At 35.7% G+C, this 17,545-nt stretch overlaps 1 protein-coding gene across 6 annotated transcripts in view; it reads left to right on the forward strand.

Moving 5' to 3' along the window:
• The first annotated feature begins 2,120 nt into the window (after positions 1-2,120).
• The window catches only part of THUMPD2 (THUMP domain 2 tRNA and snRNA guanosine methyltransferase), a 31,740-nt gene continuing 16,315 nt past the window's right edge, over positions 2,121-17,545 (forward strand). Inside the window, exons 1-6 of one of the 6 annotated variants that reach the window (XM_081068239.1) lie at positions 2,121-2,291; positions 9,315-9,450; positions 10,826-10,996; positions 12,328-12,405; positions 14,835-14,887; positions 16,283-16,370. In XM_081068239.1, coding sequence (XP_080924365.1) covers positions 10,982-10,996; positions 12,328-12,405; positions 14,835-14,887; positions 16,283-16,370 — 234 coding nt within the window. In that variant the 5' untranslated portion in view covers positions 2,121-2,291; positions 9,315-9,450; positions 10,826-10,981. Of the gene's footprint in view, positions 2,292-9,314; positions 9,451-10,825; positions 11,236-12,327; positions 12,406-14,834; positions 14,888-16,282; positions 16,371-17,545 lie in introns of all 6 variants that reach the window. The other 5 variants (XM_081068235.1, XM_081068238.1, XM_081068237.1 and 2 more) reach the window with 5 other exon arrangements.

Raw genomic sequence — 17,545 nt, forward strand, 5'->3', positions numbered from 1 at the left:
GTGTTTGGCAGAGAACAGGTGTCCAGTATTTGTTGAATTAGATGGGATACATTATGTCTATGTGTTTACCTTCCTGGGTACAGAATGTATGAAGTACTAAGAAAGTGTCATGAGTCTCCCCAGACAGACTTGAAAGTCAGGAACCCCAAAGTATAAAGAAGCTGGAATGAGCCATGGAAACTGCCAAAAGAAAGAGCATGTAAGTCTGTAGACAAAAAGGAAAGATTTCACCAAAATAGGAGGGTCTGAGAAATCTTAGGACTGAACTTTGAAAAGGTGGTGTTACATGAGCTGGGGAGGAGGAAAGCACATGGGAGCATTTGCCAGAGACAGTCATTCATTTAACAGTTTCTATATATCTATTCACATCACTACAGAGCCAATTTAATGCTGTTTTGTTTTTGTTTTGTTTTGGAGGCAGCAAAGTTATACCTAGAGACTGATTTTGTCTTTGCCAGCAACTTACTTAGCACAGGTTCACTGTGGGAATTATAATAATTTCGCAAGCCAATAAAGAAGTATGAATAAACCAATAAAGAAGTAACATACTCCAAACAAACGACAAATTAATCACACTATTGATCCAGGCAAGGGGAGATGAAGGAATTAATTTCAAATTTAATATGAGGTGTACCTTTTTATACCAGGAGGCACTCAGGAGAGACAGTGACCAACCCAGAGCTGATTTCCAGCTTCCAGTACAAAAAGAAAGTCCCCTGTTACTAGAGCATGTTGCTAGGAAACAAATACACCAAGGGAGATTTTAGCAGTCTAGGAGTTACCTTACCTAGACAGAGCAAATGCTATAAAGGTCTTTGAAGAGTTTTTAGGTTTGCAATGTGTCTCCTTGCTCAAACTGAAACTCAAATAGTCCTCACAAACTCTCAGTACAGCTGACCTTGAAGTCTGTGTGGGCCCACTTACATGCAGATTTTTTATCCATAAACACAGTCAGCCCTTCATTCCACCCTTAGTATCCACTAGTTTCGCATCTGTGGAATCAACTAACCTAGGATGGAAACAAGATTTTCTCATTCCCAGGTGCATTCCCAACTGCGATTCCCAGTGTCAGACAGAAAATACTGTTTGAATCCTTGGATGCAAAGAGAAAACTGTAGTTTAGTTTGGGGAAGTCAAAAGTTATACACAGATTTTCAGCTGCTCAGCGGTCGGCACTCCTAACCCCAATGTTGTTCAAGGGTCAACTGTATTTATAGTCTAAATGTCCCCTTGCCATAATTGCTTCTCCCCACGTTCTTCACTATAAGCCTCCAGTGGGGCCCCTCAGCAGCTGGGCTGCTGACGACCGCTTATCAGTGACAACAGATGAGATGATGACATCCTGACACAACTGACTTCATGCTTATATCGAAAACAATTTTACTTCTAAAAACAACTTTGTCTTTGTAATAAGTGAATTAACACATTACTTACCTAAACGAGTGGGTTTGAAATCATCGTCAACCATTACACAACAAATGCTGTTCACTGTATAATATGGATTCTAATTTTCCCAAGTAATATTTTCATGCCAATTTAAAATTCAGAGTTAAAGAAAAAAAACCATCCCTTCAAATACTGGTAAGAGAGCCAATCAAATCAGGTGACCCAAACATTGCCTTGTTAACCTAAGTAGTGCAAGAACTGCAATCTGTTTCATAAACATCAAGGCATTTTGTTGGAGAGTGGGAATTTCTGCTCTTGCTCCTGGGGATTCCCAGCTTTGAGCCAATGCTTGGTGAAGACAGTGCAGGGCTCCTTCTGTGTGGATAGCAGTGGGGAGGCACAAAGGAGAGGAGAAGAGGAAGTTGGGAGAAATGGAGAAGGTTCATTATACTGGGAATTAAGCAGTCTAGGTTCCTGCTTCAACTCAACTGTGCCACTGATTCCCTGTCCCTTGGCTTCTGTAGGCATCAATTTCCTCAATCTGAAAAATAAGGCAGATAGATTAGAAGATCCATTATGTCCCTTCCACCTGTGATTCTAAATCATTCCAGACGCCTAACCAAGGAGACTCGCGGGGGCCAGCCCCGCCGACCTGACCCTCCCGAGCACTCCGGGGCCGCCAGCCTTTGGCTCCGCACGGCCGGCTCCCTCGTGCACGCCGCCTCCGAGGGCGCGGACACGCGCCGCGCGCGCCCGAGGCCACGTGACCCCGAGCCGCCATGGCGGCGGGGCCGAGAGACCCCGTGTGGCGGCCTGCAGCGGGCGCCCGGTTCTTCTGCACCGTGGGCCGCGGCTTAGAGCCCTTCCTGATGCGGGAGGTGCGGGCGCGGCTGGAGGCCACGGAGGTGAGTGAGCCTCTGCGCGGCCCGGCGGGAAGGAGGGAGGCCCTGCCCCTGCAGCCCTCCCGCGGGGTCGCTCTGAGACCCGGGAAAGCGATGGGACCCCCAGGCTCTCCGCCACCGTGGCGACCGTCCCCGCCCCCTCGGACTTTTACTGGCAGGTCCTTTAATTACTTCTGGAGAGAACCGCCGGTCGTTTTTCCCTACACATCTATCACCGCCCATCAGTGACGGCTGAATGTCTTTTTCAAGGGGGGTTGAGGCATGTTACTCCCTAGGTTCTGTAAAAGCGCACCGTCGTACCTGTAGTGGGAATTCGACCTGTCCGAGTTAGCATCGTTTCTCCATGCCTTAAATGCAAGTACTGTATTCTTGAGGCTCAGTTACTTGACTCTTGCCAGTTTCCTGACCATGATGGTACTTTATAGGATTGTGGGGAGGATTAAAGGATAGTTTGTAAAGTACCCACTGAAACAGGCAGTCAGTACTATCTAGAGAAATAGTCTTGGAGGCTTCATAGACCAACTTCCAGAGGAACTTGACAGTTCCTGGTATTTATGTGTTGTTGGTTTCAATGAAGAGAACAGTTTAGGTTCTGGAACATGCTGAGCTGGTTTCCTGAAAGCAGAGGGAAAAGATGTAATAGGATAAGGCTTCAGTAACTTGATGGGATACATGTGATAGTGTGAATGATGATCTATTGGAAAAGGAAAGCTTACTAAATGAAATTGACCACTCCCGCGGCTCCTGCGTTGTAAAAAGCCAACAAAAGGAGTTTCTACAATGAGGGGGTGGCGGGGAAAGGAGGATGGAGGAGGTCATGAGAATGGCATCAGTCTTATTAGGCTAACTTGCCATTTGTGGCTTTGGTCACAGAATTTGATGTAGCTAATATAAAAAAATCAGAGTAATAACTGCCGACATTGATGAAGCATTTAATATGTGTCAGGCACATGTTCTTAGGTCCTTACTCTGTATTCACTTTTTTAGTTTTCACAACCTATGACACTTTCATATCTATCAGATAAGCTCCACATTTAACAGAAAAGGAAAATGAAGCATAGATAAGTCCAAGAAAGTATTCAAGTCGCAGAATCAGAAAATGGCAAAGGTGGAATTCGAAACTAAGCTGTCTCTGAAATCAAGCATGAGTATATAATAAAGTTCAACCCAGGCAGACTGGCTCCCTGGTCCAGTTCCTTGACCACTGTGTGACCATGACATAATGCTGCATTGATTTTTTTTTTATGTTAAATTAGAAAAATAGAAGTCTTGATCCAATCTGACTGTGTTGGATTATTAGAGAAAAGAAAGACCCTTTTAGCTTGTTTTCTTCCATCTTCTCTAAAGACAGAATTAAATGGGCAGTTAATTTAATCACAATAAGAAAATTCAATTAATTGTAGGGGAAAACTTCTTGGCAATGAGAAGAATTAAATGCCAAGAGATTTGGAAATTCTATTTTTTATTTATGTTTTAAGGATAGGTATGCTTGGAATCTGAGCAAATAACCTCTGAAATTTAACCCCAGTATCTGTAATATAAACTCTTTAAGGCAATCCTGAAATAATAATAATAGCATCTAACATTTATGAAGCACTTAAAACGTGTCAGATACATCTGTACATGTTACGATTTAATGCTCAAAAAAATCCTATGTAAGCCATTTTTACCACCATTTTACAAAGAAATAAAGAGAAAAGTGATGCTAAGGGGTGGAGTTGGGACTTGCATTTGAAGCCCGTGTGCTTTACTACTGTGCCAGAGTTTACTGTGGGAAACTACCCCTGAACACCGCATGTAGGTTCTTTCTATAACAGCATGGTGAAAAGTGTATGTGGGCTTTAGAATTAAAAGGCATGCTCAAATCTTTTATCTTCCTTTAACAGAATTGTAAATTGGGGGCAAATTACTGAACCACACTTTCCTTGGACATAAAATGGAGATGATAATACCAACTTTAAATGATTACTGCATTCTTTGAGACAACGATACGTTGTACAGTGTCTGGCAAATAGGTGCTCAATAAATGTTCCCATAGAATGAGTTGCACAAGAATTCTTAAAATCATTCTTGCAGTAACAAGAGACATTGTTAAAAACTTTGATTTGCTTCCAGAAAATTAATAGTGTAAAATCTGAATTTACAAAACAAATTAATATAGAAGTGATTGTTTAATTTTACAAAGTAATCACTCTGTTCTGATCAGTGTTTTTCCAGTTTTAGTAAACATAAGAATCACCTAGGAAACTTGCTGAAAATGCATATTCCTAGTTGTCAGTCCCAGAAGGTAAGCCCAAGGTGTTTGCATTTTTAACTTGCAAACTTTCTTCCCATCCAGGTGACTGATACAGGTGCTTCCTCCAACACATAGCTTGCAATAGAAAATGTCCCATCTATTCTGTTTAGCTTTTTGTCATGGAGAATTTCAGACATACACAAAAGTAGAATAGTAGGATGAATCTCACTCATCAACCAGCTGCAACAACACCAATCAACTCCTGGTGAATTCTGCTCCATTCACACTCCCCTACTCCATAGTATTTTGAAGCAAATCCCAGACATTTCATCTGTAACTATTTGCCTGTATAACTATAACATAAGGACTCTTTTTATAGCATAGTATACATAAGAAATAATACATAAAATGGCTCTTTTTAAAAATATAAACCACTATATCGTTATCACATCTAAAAACAATTCCTTGTCATCAAATATCTAATAGTCATTATTCAGATTTCATCTTGTCTCGTAAATGTCACTTTTGTTTTTCAGTTTGTGTGTTGAAATCAAGGTTCACATAAGGTCCACACATTGTGATTGGCTGATAGTTAAGTCTTTTAATCTATGCATTCCCCCTCCACCTCTTTCTTTTTTTCTCATCGCAATCTGTTTGTTATAGAAGCTGGGTTGTTTGTCCCACAGTCTAGAACAGGAATCAGCAAACTTTTTCTGTCAAGGGTCAGATAACATTTTAGGCTTTGTGGATCACTTTGTGATTTCTGTTACATATTCTCTGTTGTTGTCAAAGTGGCTATTTAAATTTAAATTTGAAAATTCACTTTCTCAAGCACATTAGTCACATTTCAAGTGCTCGGAAGCCACATGTGCTCATGCTGACTGTATTGGACAGCAAACGTCACAGAAAGCTGTTCGACAGCACTGCTAGAATTTCCCCCAGTTTAGATACTGCCAATTGCATCTCCAGGGCACAGTCTAACGTGCTCCTCTATCCTCTGTGTTTCCTGTGTATTGGAATCCTGTAAGTCGTATCTAGAGCTTGCTCAGATTCAGGTTTGATTTTTTTTTTCCTCCTAGTGGTAGGGCAAACTTCTTTCTAGGTTCCTAGGTATTTTAAATACATACATTGTATAAATATATGTATTTTATATGTAATACATTTATATGTTATATCTATTTTTATAGAGATATTGTATATATATTTCTTACTTAGACTACTTTTAAGAAATATAGTGGGGAAAAGTAAGCTTTACTTTGTGACCATGTTTAATGTATTAAATACTTTTATTATAAGGATAATAATAGGAACAGTTATTTTTAAGATAAAATTCAGTACAGTAGAGGAGTTCCTAATGCCCGCTAGCCACAAAGGCCCTGTCAAGTGATTCACTGGTCTTGATAAACCCACATAGCAAAGACTATTTAACCCAAGTCCTGAATAAGCCAACCAATTTTTACCTTCTAGCGGGGTCGTGAGAATAGAAGGTAGTGGGGTAGAACTAAGCAGATAGTCTAGTTATTTCATTTACTGGGACGATTGCATAAGATTGCTTTTTTGAAGATTCTCTGAATTCCTTTCAGATTGAATGCCTTTTTAACAATAACACATAATTTTTAATTCTCATCTAAAATGAACCAAAAAAAAGCTCACACGCCACTGTTTATCCTTTAATAAAGGCTGTAACTTCACCTTTGTGTTAGGCATAAAACCAGCTGGTTTTAGACACTTGTTTATGATCTAATTCAAAATGGAAAAACATTGTATATATGAATAAATTTTCAAGTAACAAATATTAGGATGAAATATTCTAAAATGCCACATTATCCCTAAGAATTGTAATTGAACACCATCAGTTACAAGCAATAAACCAAGAAAAAAAAGGTGATACTATATTCAGCCATTTTTGAAATCATAAGCACCAAAATTCATTCTCCCTACTGCTTTAAGGTATAATAGCTTATCTTCACAAAGGGCAAACCATACAAATGCTTTCATATATATGATTGATTTTCACAGTGACTATTCTATAATTTAGTATACTACTTCTGATTATATGCTTATTACTTGTAAAAGAAATGTAGGCCTTATGTTAATTTTTAAATAAAGAGAATAAGTTGATTTTGGTTTTGAGAATGTATTTAGTATTTTTATGGATCAACACATTATTCTTATGATTTGACACCCTAAATAAATTAAACCTTTCCCCTGAGTCCCCCACCCCCAAAGGCTATTTTTAGAAAAAACTAATTGTATAAATGTTTCCCTTGATATTCAATGAGTAAGAAAAGATAAGATCTTTATACAATTAAAGAACTGTAAGTTAGTGTCTAGGTCACTGACTTTAGGTTAAAAATCACTGGTCTAGATGTTTGCATCAGTTTATTCATAGAACTTGAATCTTACAACCATACATTTTTCAGTAAAATATTTATTTTAATTCCCCCAGAGTCGTGGAAAGGTATTTGTTACCATGTCAGTTAACATTTTTTGTGTGTGTGTGATGGCCTTAATATCACCTATATTTCTACGTCAAATAATATAAAATCTGATTTTTTTAAATGTACTTTTTAAAACTTTGTTTTCAACTTCTAAGCATTCTGAGGTTTATATTTAGTTTTGACATTAGTGGGACAATGTCACCTTTGTAATGAGAAAGAAGCAAATTTTAGAAATCAGAATTTCTTGTTTTATCTACTTCATTATCCCCTTTAAATATTGATTCCCAAACATTCATCGTATTTCCTACTTCATCTATCTGATCAGCTGCATTGCTGGTATCTAAGCTATTTGGGCTGTAGTTGTACTTATTTCTCTGGCTTTAGTGAGCTATAATTGACATATAACATTGTGTAAGGTTAAGGTATACAATGTGTTGATTTGACACATTTCTATATTGCAAAATAATTACTACCGTAGCATTAGTTACCACCTCCATCCTGTCACATAATGACAATTTATATATTGTGGTGAGAACATTTAAGACCTACTCTCTTAGGAACTTTCAAGTATATAATACAATAGTATTAGCTATAATCACCATGCTGTCCCGTTACAGGCCCAGAGCTTGTTAATCTTATAGCCATAAGTATTTGGGTTTTAATTGGTGTCAACCTAAGCCTGGCTCGGCAGAGATTCTTTGTCAAGTTAGAATAGTAACCCCAGAAATTACCATCTCAAAAGCTTAATTAGACCATGTCAGATTAAAAAAAAAAGAAGAAAGAAAAAATCTTGGGAGTTCAAGTTGCCATTAAATGGAGCTGCGTAAACACATGGGCTACCCCAAATTCCCTAGTGCCTCAGCTCTAGGAAATGACCTAGAATCGTGTTAGTCAGCCCAGGGCCACTGCTGAAAGAATTCCAGGACAATCCACATCTACCTTGAACTTAAGGGGGTTGGGCTAACCCAAGAAGATTTAGGATTCCATTGGTATTGAGCACCATTTGCCATACCTCATTAGACTCCCTATGAGTTGGTGCTCTTTTTTTTTTTTTTAACTTTAGTAATTTTTTATTTTTCAATTACAGCTGACATACAATATTCTATTAGTTTCAGGTGTACAACATAGTGATAGACATTTATATAACTTACAAAGCTCTTTTCATTTTTCTTTCTTCCCTGATTTTTACCAAATATTCATCCTATCGCCAAAGCCTGTTTTTGCTTGATGCATATTTCTTCCATTTATTTTTCAGTTCACACAGCCAAGTGTCTCATTATTTCTACCTCAGTAATCTTATTTCTCCCTCCAGCTTCACATTCCACACTCAGTCTTTTATGCCTCTTCCAAAATAATTTTTTTCTGCCAACTAATTCAGTGCTGTCAGTTTTCATCAGAAGTCTATAATGGTTGACCATTACCATCTGTGGTCCTCCATTTCACGACCATTTATCACGCTGGCCTGAGCTACACCATCCATCCACCTGACACTCTCAATCAGCACAACACAGCAAATGTTGCCATGCTCACTTACAGTTTACTTCAGCCAGGATGTCACTCCCACCTCTGCATCTTGCCTTTTGTTCGTTTGTTAGAATTCCTCTTCCCAAATCTTCTCCGAGACTTTTACTAACTAGGGCTTCCAAATGCAGTGCTACTTATTGTACCTACAGCTGATCAATGAGTTTATTATATTAAAACTTTTTAGTTTTCTTCAGGTTTAATACAAGTTATTGTCTTGTAAATTTTACATTTTAATTTGTGTGTCGCAGTATGTCTGTTACATTACATTGTTATTCATCTTTTGGATATATGCTCCTGGTAGACCAAAAGGTAGGTTTTTTTATAAATACCCATTGATTTGTTAACTTTGGGCTGCACACCTAACTTAGCCTATCCATTATATCCTTTCTTTGCCCACTTTCAAATAGTATGTGAGATTTGGCAATATAATTACTGAGTATTTTGTGTTATGTTTTTTCTAGTAGTGTGTGTACACACATTTACATACATCTACAACTTTACAAAAAGTAACATAACATAAAAAAGATGATGGTCTTGGTCACTGACTGTGATTTTTATACAAATTTTTTAACCTAAGCCTCAGTGTCCTAATCTGTAAAATGGGGGTGAGAAAAATCTACCTTAGAAAGTTGTTTTAAGGATTAGAGGGGGAAATGTATTCAGAGTGCCTACTACAGTGTCTGACAAGTAGTAGATACTTCAGAAATGGTCATTTTAATTTATTGTTAATCTAGATGCTATGTTTTAATTCATTAAGGGGAGAAAACGGAAATGGTTCTTACCCTACACTGGACAACATTGATATCTATTTTTTTCTGTCTCTAGGTTGAATATATTTTAGGAAAAGTTTTTTTTACCACCTGTTCTGACTTGAATATGCTGAAAAAGTTAAAATCTGCAGAAAGATTATTTTTGCTGATTAAAAAGCAGTTTCCATTTAATGTTCCTTCTGTAAGTAAAGGTATGGTATACACCTATTGCTTTTACCCACATAATATGTTGTACTCCAAAGTGTTCTGCTTGATAATACATATATAGCTATTTCATATTTTTAAGTGAAATATGTAGCTATTTTCACATTCATTCATACCTATGGGATCATATATATTTTTCTGTATTTCCTAAATATTACCTAATTGTATTATCACCTAATGGTGTCTCTTATTTTTGCAATCTGCTGCCTATATTCTGAGATTTTAATGTTTTAAGTCACAGTTCTTCCTTGAGAATTATGATCAGATACCTTTTCTAGAGATATGTATGGTCAATTGCATTTATTTAGATTTAGGAGCATGTAATAAGCCAAAATGCATTGTTTTAATAATTGGTCAGAACTGTCACTTTATAATTTTTAACTGATGAGTGATATAATTGGAAAAATACTACATATTACAATTTTCTGTTTGGGAGACCTTAAATGTTTGAATACATTTACAGTCATTTATAAAGCATTAGAGTTAAAAGGGACTTAAGAGATTCTCTGTCCACTCCCTGATTTTATAAATATGCTGCTAAAATAATTTAAAGATTCTGATAAAAACATCAAAAAAGGGTCAGACACTGCTGTATTAAATTTCATTTTGATTGCTGATTGTGTACAAGAGATCATGTAATCTTACGGTCTATAATAAACTGTGTCAAGAAAGATATAAATTGGCAAGAAATCAAAACAGGGAAGAAAGATTATTTTAAAGCACATCGTAAGGTATTATACTGTGGCGTCAATATAATTTCATTCCAGTATTCCACATACTCACATCATTAGAGAAATACGGTAATTACTCTTAGGTCATCTTGACCCCTGTTCATTTATAAAGCATGCTGGCCGTCCCTAAGTTATGAATGAGTTGTGTATCTGAAGTGTTACTTTATGGAAACTCATTTTATGACGTGTGCTGATATTTATGGTCTAAAATATTCTCAAGATTCAGTTGCTCTGTTTCTGAGCTCTATGTTTTGCAATTGATTCTATTTTTTTAAACTTAGTTTTTATAGGCAAGATCAACATTATTTCAAAGATCGATACACATTCTATATGCATATATTGAAGAGATACTTATCTTGGACTAATTATCTTGCTAAAGTGTATAATAATTCTATGGGAATTTTAAGACAGTTTTGATGTTAAATATGGAATATAAAAAAGAGCCTTATTCTGCATAATATTCTTATGTTAAATGATATAAATTCCAGATAAAAGTGAAGTCATTCTTCATGTAGTGATTAAAAAAAAACTTATTTTAAAGAAATAAAGATAATGAAATTTGGAAGTGATGAATATAATAGACTATCTGTAAAGCTTCAATGTAGGATAAACTGAAATTTTATTTATTTAGGAAAAATATTTAGTGAAGTGCAAAGACTTATAAATGATGATCCTGAGAGTTGGTTGAATGTCATTTCAATCTGGAAAAATCTTCTTGAACTTGATGCCAAAAAGGAATATCTTTCTCAAAGAGATGCTAACCCACAAAACATAAAACTGGGAAAAAATGACACCATCATTGGTAAGAAATTAAAAACAGAACAAATGCAAGAGATGGAAGAGACTAGGGAATGCCAGCTGGAGAAACAAATAGAAGAAACATTGGAGCAAGGAGATTCTCTCACTAAAACAGAAAAATTTCAAGAAGAAGAATTTCAGAATGATATAGCAAAAGCCGTTGATACTCATAGTGAGAACAACTTGACTTTCAGAGTTTCTTGTCGCTGCAGTGGAGCTATTGCAAAGACCTTTACTGCACAGGTACACCCACCTCCAAAGTGGGTTCCCATTTTCTAAAAGAATTAATGACTTTTTAGATTTAAAATGACCTGAAAACCTTTCATGGAATAGATAACTAGGCTCAGGCAGATAACTAGTCCTCATATCAGGTAATTAAATCTCTTTAAAAATGCATTTTTCATTTTAACTTGACCTCAGATGCTTAAGAGGAATAGTATGCCATTCCATGTAATGACCTCCTTTTACTTTCTGCCCCCCAAATTTCCTTAAACTCATAGATACCCTTTACCCTTGGAAACCCTAACATCATGATCATAAGATTTTTGGGTTTCTCTTCAGTTGATTTCTGCGTTTATTGAGTGATTATTCCACCCCTAAATCCTGTATGTGGGATTGTCACCAGAACCCAGACTGCAAATACATAAACGCACTCGAGGTCTCAACTATCTAAAGGAGAGTGAACATTACAGATTCCTTCAAAAAACCTTGTCAGTTCACCCTTACAAAATTCAGTGATATAAAGGGCATACCATGTTTCCCCAAAAATAAGAGCAAGTCATATTAATTTTTGCTCCAAAAGACGCTTTAGGGATTATGTTCAAGGGATGTCATCCTGAAACATCATGCTAGGGCTTATTTTCCGGTTAGGTCTTATTTTCGGGGAAACACAGTAGGTCTGGGTTCTTTGGCCAACTGTAAAAGCAAACTGAATCTAGTGCTACTGATCTGATCATTTTTAAACATAGAGGCTTGCGATAGGTAAAAAGTTAATCTTTCAGCTTATATCTGTTTCTAAAATCCAGATGGCCTTATTTATCAGATCCTAATCTGTTTATTTCATATATCTAAAATCACAAGAATAGAGGTTACGTATGAGTAGATGTTAATGCCATAGAATGCATGGGGGCAGGGGGCGGGGAAGAGGTGAAATACAGCCCTTATCGCCTTGGATAGAAAATGCTTTACTGTAATATTTTCATATTGTAATTTTAAATTACCATCAGATAGTCTGACTTGATTTTCCTACCGGCTCTGTTAGTCTTCGCTTATATTTGAACTTAAAATTTTCATTTTTAGTATTCTTATCTTGTCTATAACTTGCTGCTTTTCCAGGAGATAGGAAGAATAGTTGGAATTGCTCTTATGAAACAGTTTGGATGGAAAGCAGATTTGAGGAATCCAAATTTAGAGGTAATGAATGTTCATTTTATTTTTATATGCTTATAACCTAATTCTTTAAAGACAATGTCCACGATTCTTACTGTACTTTTCAGTTTTACTTTAGAGTTTCAAAAAGCATGCCTACATTCTATTATATCCAGCAGTCTATTTTCTCTCTAGCAGCACTACAGCACAGATAATTTTGCTAATAGTTTTCACTGTGAAAATGTCTTTTCTAAATAAGGTGTTTTGGAATGGAATTGTTTTGTCACAGTTGAACTAAAAAACATTTATTGTAAGGTTGCAGAGATGCTCTCTACAATCACTGTAATATATAACAAGTCTCTGTGATAAGAAATTCTAGTAATTGTTAAAAGAAGACAGAAAGGCCTGCACAAAATTCAATAGTATGTTAGTAGGGGCTTTGTTAGGGTTATGGGTTTATGCTTTTCTCTTGTTCTCTTTTTTTAAATTAATGAGGTTACACTATTTTTAATTGGAACAAAGTAAAACATATTGGGAAATAAATACTAGCTATTAAAAAATATTCTTCACTATTTTTTGAGAACTACTCATAAATTTGGCAGGTAGTTTATTTTTAATTTTCATAATTTGATAATTCATAAATTTATTGTTACATAGCTTTAAATGAAGTAATTACTGGCTAAATCAGAACGTTTTGTGTTTTATTTTGAAGTGTTTTATATGATGTTTTTCACTGTTAAAAAGTAATGCCTGGTATGTATTTTTTATTGCTGTCATGCAAAATTTTGACCCTAAGAATATCCTGACATAAGAGCATCTTCCTTTCATCTCCCCCTTTTCAGTTCTCTTCTGCTCTCCTGGTTTCCACCTCTTCATCTCCCTCTGATTCTCACTGTCTCAGAATAATGGTTTTCTCATAGTTGAGCTCATAAATGAATATAATTAATTCATTTTAATACAATTAATGATAGCTATTATTAGTAGAAATAATCAACACAAAACAATATTGACAACACTAAAATCACGTGTAGTAAAATTTGTGACCAAAATTGACAGAAGAATCAAATCTCAACAAAGTTTGTTCTGCAAAATTAATTGAAAAATTTTTATAGGGTCAGCCAGGAGAGAAATTATTATGCCTAAATGCTGTGGAAGATAAAAATACTCTTAGAAAGCAGATGGAAAATACTTCCAAATAGTGACTTATTTTTCTAGTTATAAAAATAAATATATATGAATCATTAAAAAAAATTTTATAAGGGAGAAACAGTTCTTAATAACAGTTGATATAAAAAAATCTCGGTATATCATATCTTTAGTATGAGTTTTAAATAGAAAAGAATTAATCCCAATAAATAATTTTGCTAACATGAATAATATAAAAAATTGGAAGCTTTAGCTGTGGTGATCAAGGAATTAAATTGACTAAAGGAGTCCATTCCAGGTCATTCTTTTCTTGATGAACATTTATCAATATTGGAATGATCCTGATTAAACGGCATATATTACATTTGATCTTAGCCAAAAGGCCGAGAAGCGATTAAAAACGGCATATATTCAAAATAACCTTGTAGTGAAAGTATTGGTGTTTAAAAGCTCCTGAGGTCAAACCGGAAGATTAGAATATTCCATAAACCTCATCAGACTACAAAAGTAAGGTTCTAACTTTTAAAATTTATGTAGATTACTGATTATAACTTGAGACCTTTAAATTGTCTTTATGGCCTAACAAAAGAAAGGTAATAGAAAGGAAGAAGCTTCCCTATAGGTAGTAAAGATTGAAAAACGTCACCATGTGTTTGGCCTGAAGAAAGCTTTCTGTTACCCTAAAAGTGTGTGTAGCCTGTGATAGTCCTGTGGGCCTCAAGTGTTATTTGAGGTTAGAATTAGGGTAGATTTAGGAAGTCTTCTGTAACCCAAAATGTTGAGAAGTCTGATCCAGTTATGGTAATCCAGAGAATCTCTGGGAAGAAAGTTGGTCTTGAGTTCTTCATAACATGATTCTCCACATAACTTGTATTCCAAATTGACCTCAGAATTTTTCTACGAAATGTACTTAAAATGTGCTTCATCTCTGCTCAAGTAACATTTTTCCAGATATGACAAATAAGGCCTTGGAATTTCTTGTTAAAATTCAGGTTTGACTCATAGACACAGACAATAATTTAGTGGTTACCAGAGGGTAAGGGGTTGGGGGGTGGGTGATGAGGGTAAAGGGGATCAAATATATGGTGATGGAAGGAGAACTGACTCTGGGTGGTGAACACACAATGGGACTTATAGACGATGTAATACAGAATTGTACACCTGAAATCTATGTAAATTTACTAACAATTGTCACCCCAATAAATTTAATAAAAAAAAAATACACACACACACACAAAAATTCAGGTTTGAAACAGAAGTTTTCAAATTGTCAGTAATTTGATAATGTATTTCCTGTTCCATTCTGACTTCTCTATTTGTTCTTTCAGATCTTCATACATCTAAGTGACATTTACTCTGTGGTGGGAATTCCTGTTTTCAGGTAGATATTGTATTTTGTCCCATAGGAGAGTTTGTAAAATTGAGAACTTCATGCTTTTCATTTATAGTATAAAACATTGATATAAGAAAGCATTTGAATTCTTTACTTGAGCCAGTATTTTATTTTCATGGAGCTTAATGGATATAATTTGATCTGACCAGTTAGAGCTCTGAAAGATTTTACCACAATAATCCACTGGTTACATGATTCATACTGAAAATTATATCTATTTCTATTATTAAATCATTGTCATAGGCCATATTTAAGCTAAAATTGTTAGCCTGTTGGCATCTTGGAGTTTTAATTAAAATAGAAAATACAGCACAGTTCCTAAAATTCACCTTGAACATGACCTGTGTGCAGCTGTGCTGTACTGTACACATATAGCATAGTGGATAAAAACTATAGACCGCAAGTCTACCATCTCCACAGATTTTAACTGCAAATTATGATGTTCCTCCACTATAAAATCAGGAAAATAATAATACCTACTTCATTGCTTTGTGGCTGGGATTAAATGAGATAACCTACATGAAAATGCTTGGTACTATTTCTAGGATACAGTAAGTGTTGAAAAATTTCAACTGTTTTATTTTTTTTAAACAGAGCAGCAACTAGGGAGAGAAGAAAGGAGCATTTATTAGAATAAGATTAATTTATTCAATTAATTTCAGTTGAAACATGTAATAAATACTTAACTATATGCTAAGCATTATGCTACATATTCAACATTCAAAGATGGGGAAGATGGTTATTAAGTTCAAGGAATTTAGTCTAGTGGTGGAACAGAATTAGAAAAGAGAACCTAACTTGGAGGACGGAAAGCAAAAGAACAAAGAGAAGAATCACTTAAATGGGAGCTGTCTACTTCATTGTAGACAATGTAATGCCATGCTTCATTTCATCTTTTGAAAAAGATGCAAATAAGCAAAAGGCAAACTTACAAAGGGGACTTTTTATAGAAAACCTATTTCAAAGTTACCACCCATTGAGCCCTACTTCCCATACTACATCTCTATTAGAAAATAGCATGCTCCCCTTGCGGACTCCAAATCACCAAGAAAAAGTGTCTTCCATGTGGGAAGACAGGGACGTATTAAACACTTCAGAAAGATTTCCCTCGTGTGATTATAGTTTTATAAATCAAACACATAAGGGTTTAAATTTCTGTTATCTAAAATTTTACCTTTCTGAAATACCACACATGGTGCTGATTAGAGAAGGTATTCTTGTAAGGTTACGTACTCTCCATTTTAGGGAATACTTTTGTGTGGGTTGTATGAGCATGTTAAAATGATTTCACAGATAGGGCCAGAGTTTATCATTTTTATTTATAACAGGTTTCTCTTTAACTTACAGTAACATGGGGTATTTCATCAGGTTCTATTTTTGTAGGGTTCCTTTAGCCAGCAGAACTTACATCAGGACAACAGGACTGAGATCTACCATAGCATGGGCAATGGCCTCTGTCGCTGAAATTAAGGTGAGGAAAATGTTTTCATTCTTATTAATAGGAAGGTACTTTCCAAAATTAACTTACACAGTTTCTTACTGATGGACATCTTGGTTGCTTTCTTTTCCTTTCCTTTCTTTTCTCTTTTTTATCTTTTTGTTGTTGTTGCTGTTATTGCCATTACTTATAGGAAGTACTACAGTGATACGTTTTTATATATTGGTGAACTTCTGAGAGTATTTTGACTGAAAAAGCTGGATCAAAAGATAGCTACATTTTATTATTTCTAATTGTTTCTCACAATCATGTGTCCTGTAAAACCTCTCTTCTTAAAATTTTTTCTTATAACCAAGATCTTAATCAATTTTTGTAAATGTTCCATGGACATAAGAAAATAATTTTGGGGCAGCCAGATGGTTCAGTTGGTTAGAGCATGAGCTCTGAACAACAGGGTTGCTGGTTCGATTCCCACACGGGCCAGTGAGCTGCTCCACAACTAGATTGAAGACAACAAGCTGAGTTGCCTGTGGGGTGGCCAGATGGCTCAGTTGGTTAGAGTGCAGTTAGAGTGTGAGCTCGTAACAACAAAGTTGCCAGTTCAATTCCTGCATGGGATGGTGGGCTGCGCCCCCTGCAACTAAAGATTGAAAATAGCAAGTGGATTTGGAGCTGCGCTATGCCCTCCACAACTAGATTGAAGGACAACGACTGATGGGTCCTGGAAAAACACACCATTCCCCAATTAAAAACTAATAATAATTTATTTTCTAGTCATTATCCTCTATATCTTAGCTTACTATTTTATATCAGCTCAATTTTGAAAGAGGTAGTTTGAAATCTCATTCAGTTTTTAAGTTTTTGCATTTTTTTTAGTTATTGCCTTATTCAGCTGCTCTGTAGTTTAGTATATGCACATTTATGGTGCTGTCGCTTCCTCGTGAATTATGCCTTTTTATTGTTGCATAAAGTTCTCTTTGATTAGTGAGTTTAAACTTAAATTTCACTATTTCTTATTACTGTTTTCTCTCCTTTCTTTTTCTTTGCATTCGCCTAATTTTTCTTTGACCCTGCCATATTTTCAGTATGTTTTTTTACAAATACATAACTGGTTTTATCCCACTCTGATGGTCTCTGTCTTTCGATTAGAGAACTCAGTATTGTGACAGACACACCGGATTGTATTTCTCCTTTTTTACTCCGTTTAT

The sequence above is a fragment of the Rhinolophus hipposideros genome, assembly GCF_964194185.1.
Source record: "Rhinolophus hipposideros genome assembly, chromosome: 12".
Taxonomy (NCBI): domain Eukaryota; kingdom Metazoa; phylum Chordata; class Mammalia; order Chiroptera; family Rhinolophidae; genus Rhinolophus; species Rhinolophus hipposideros.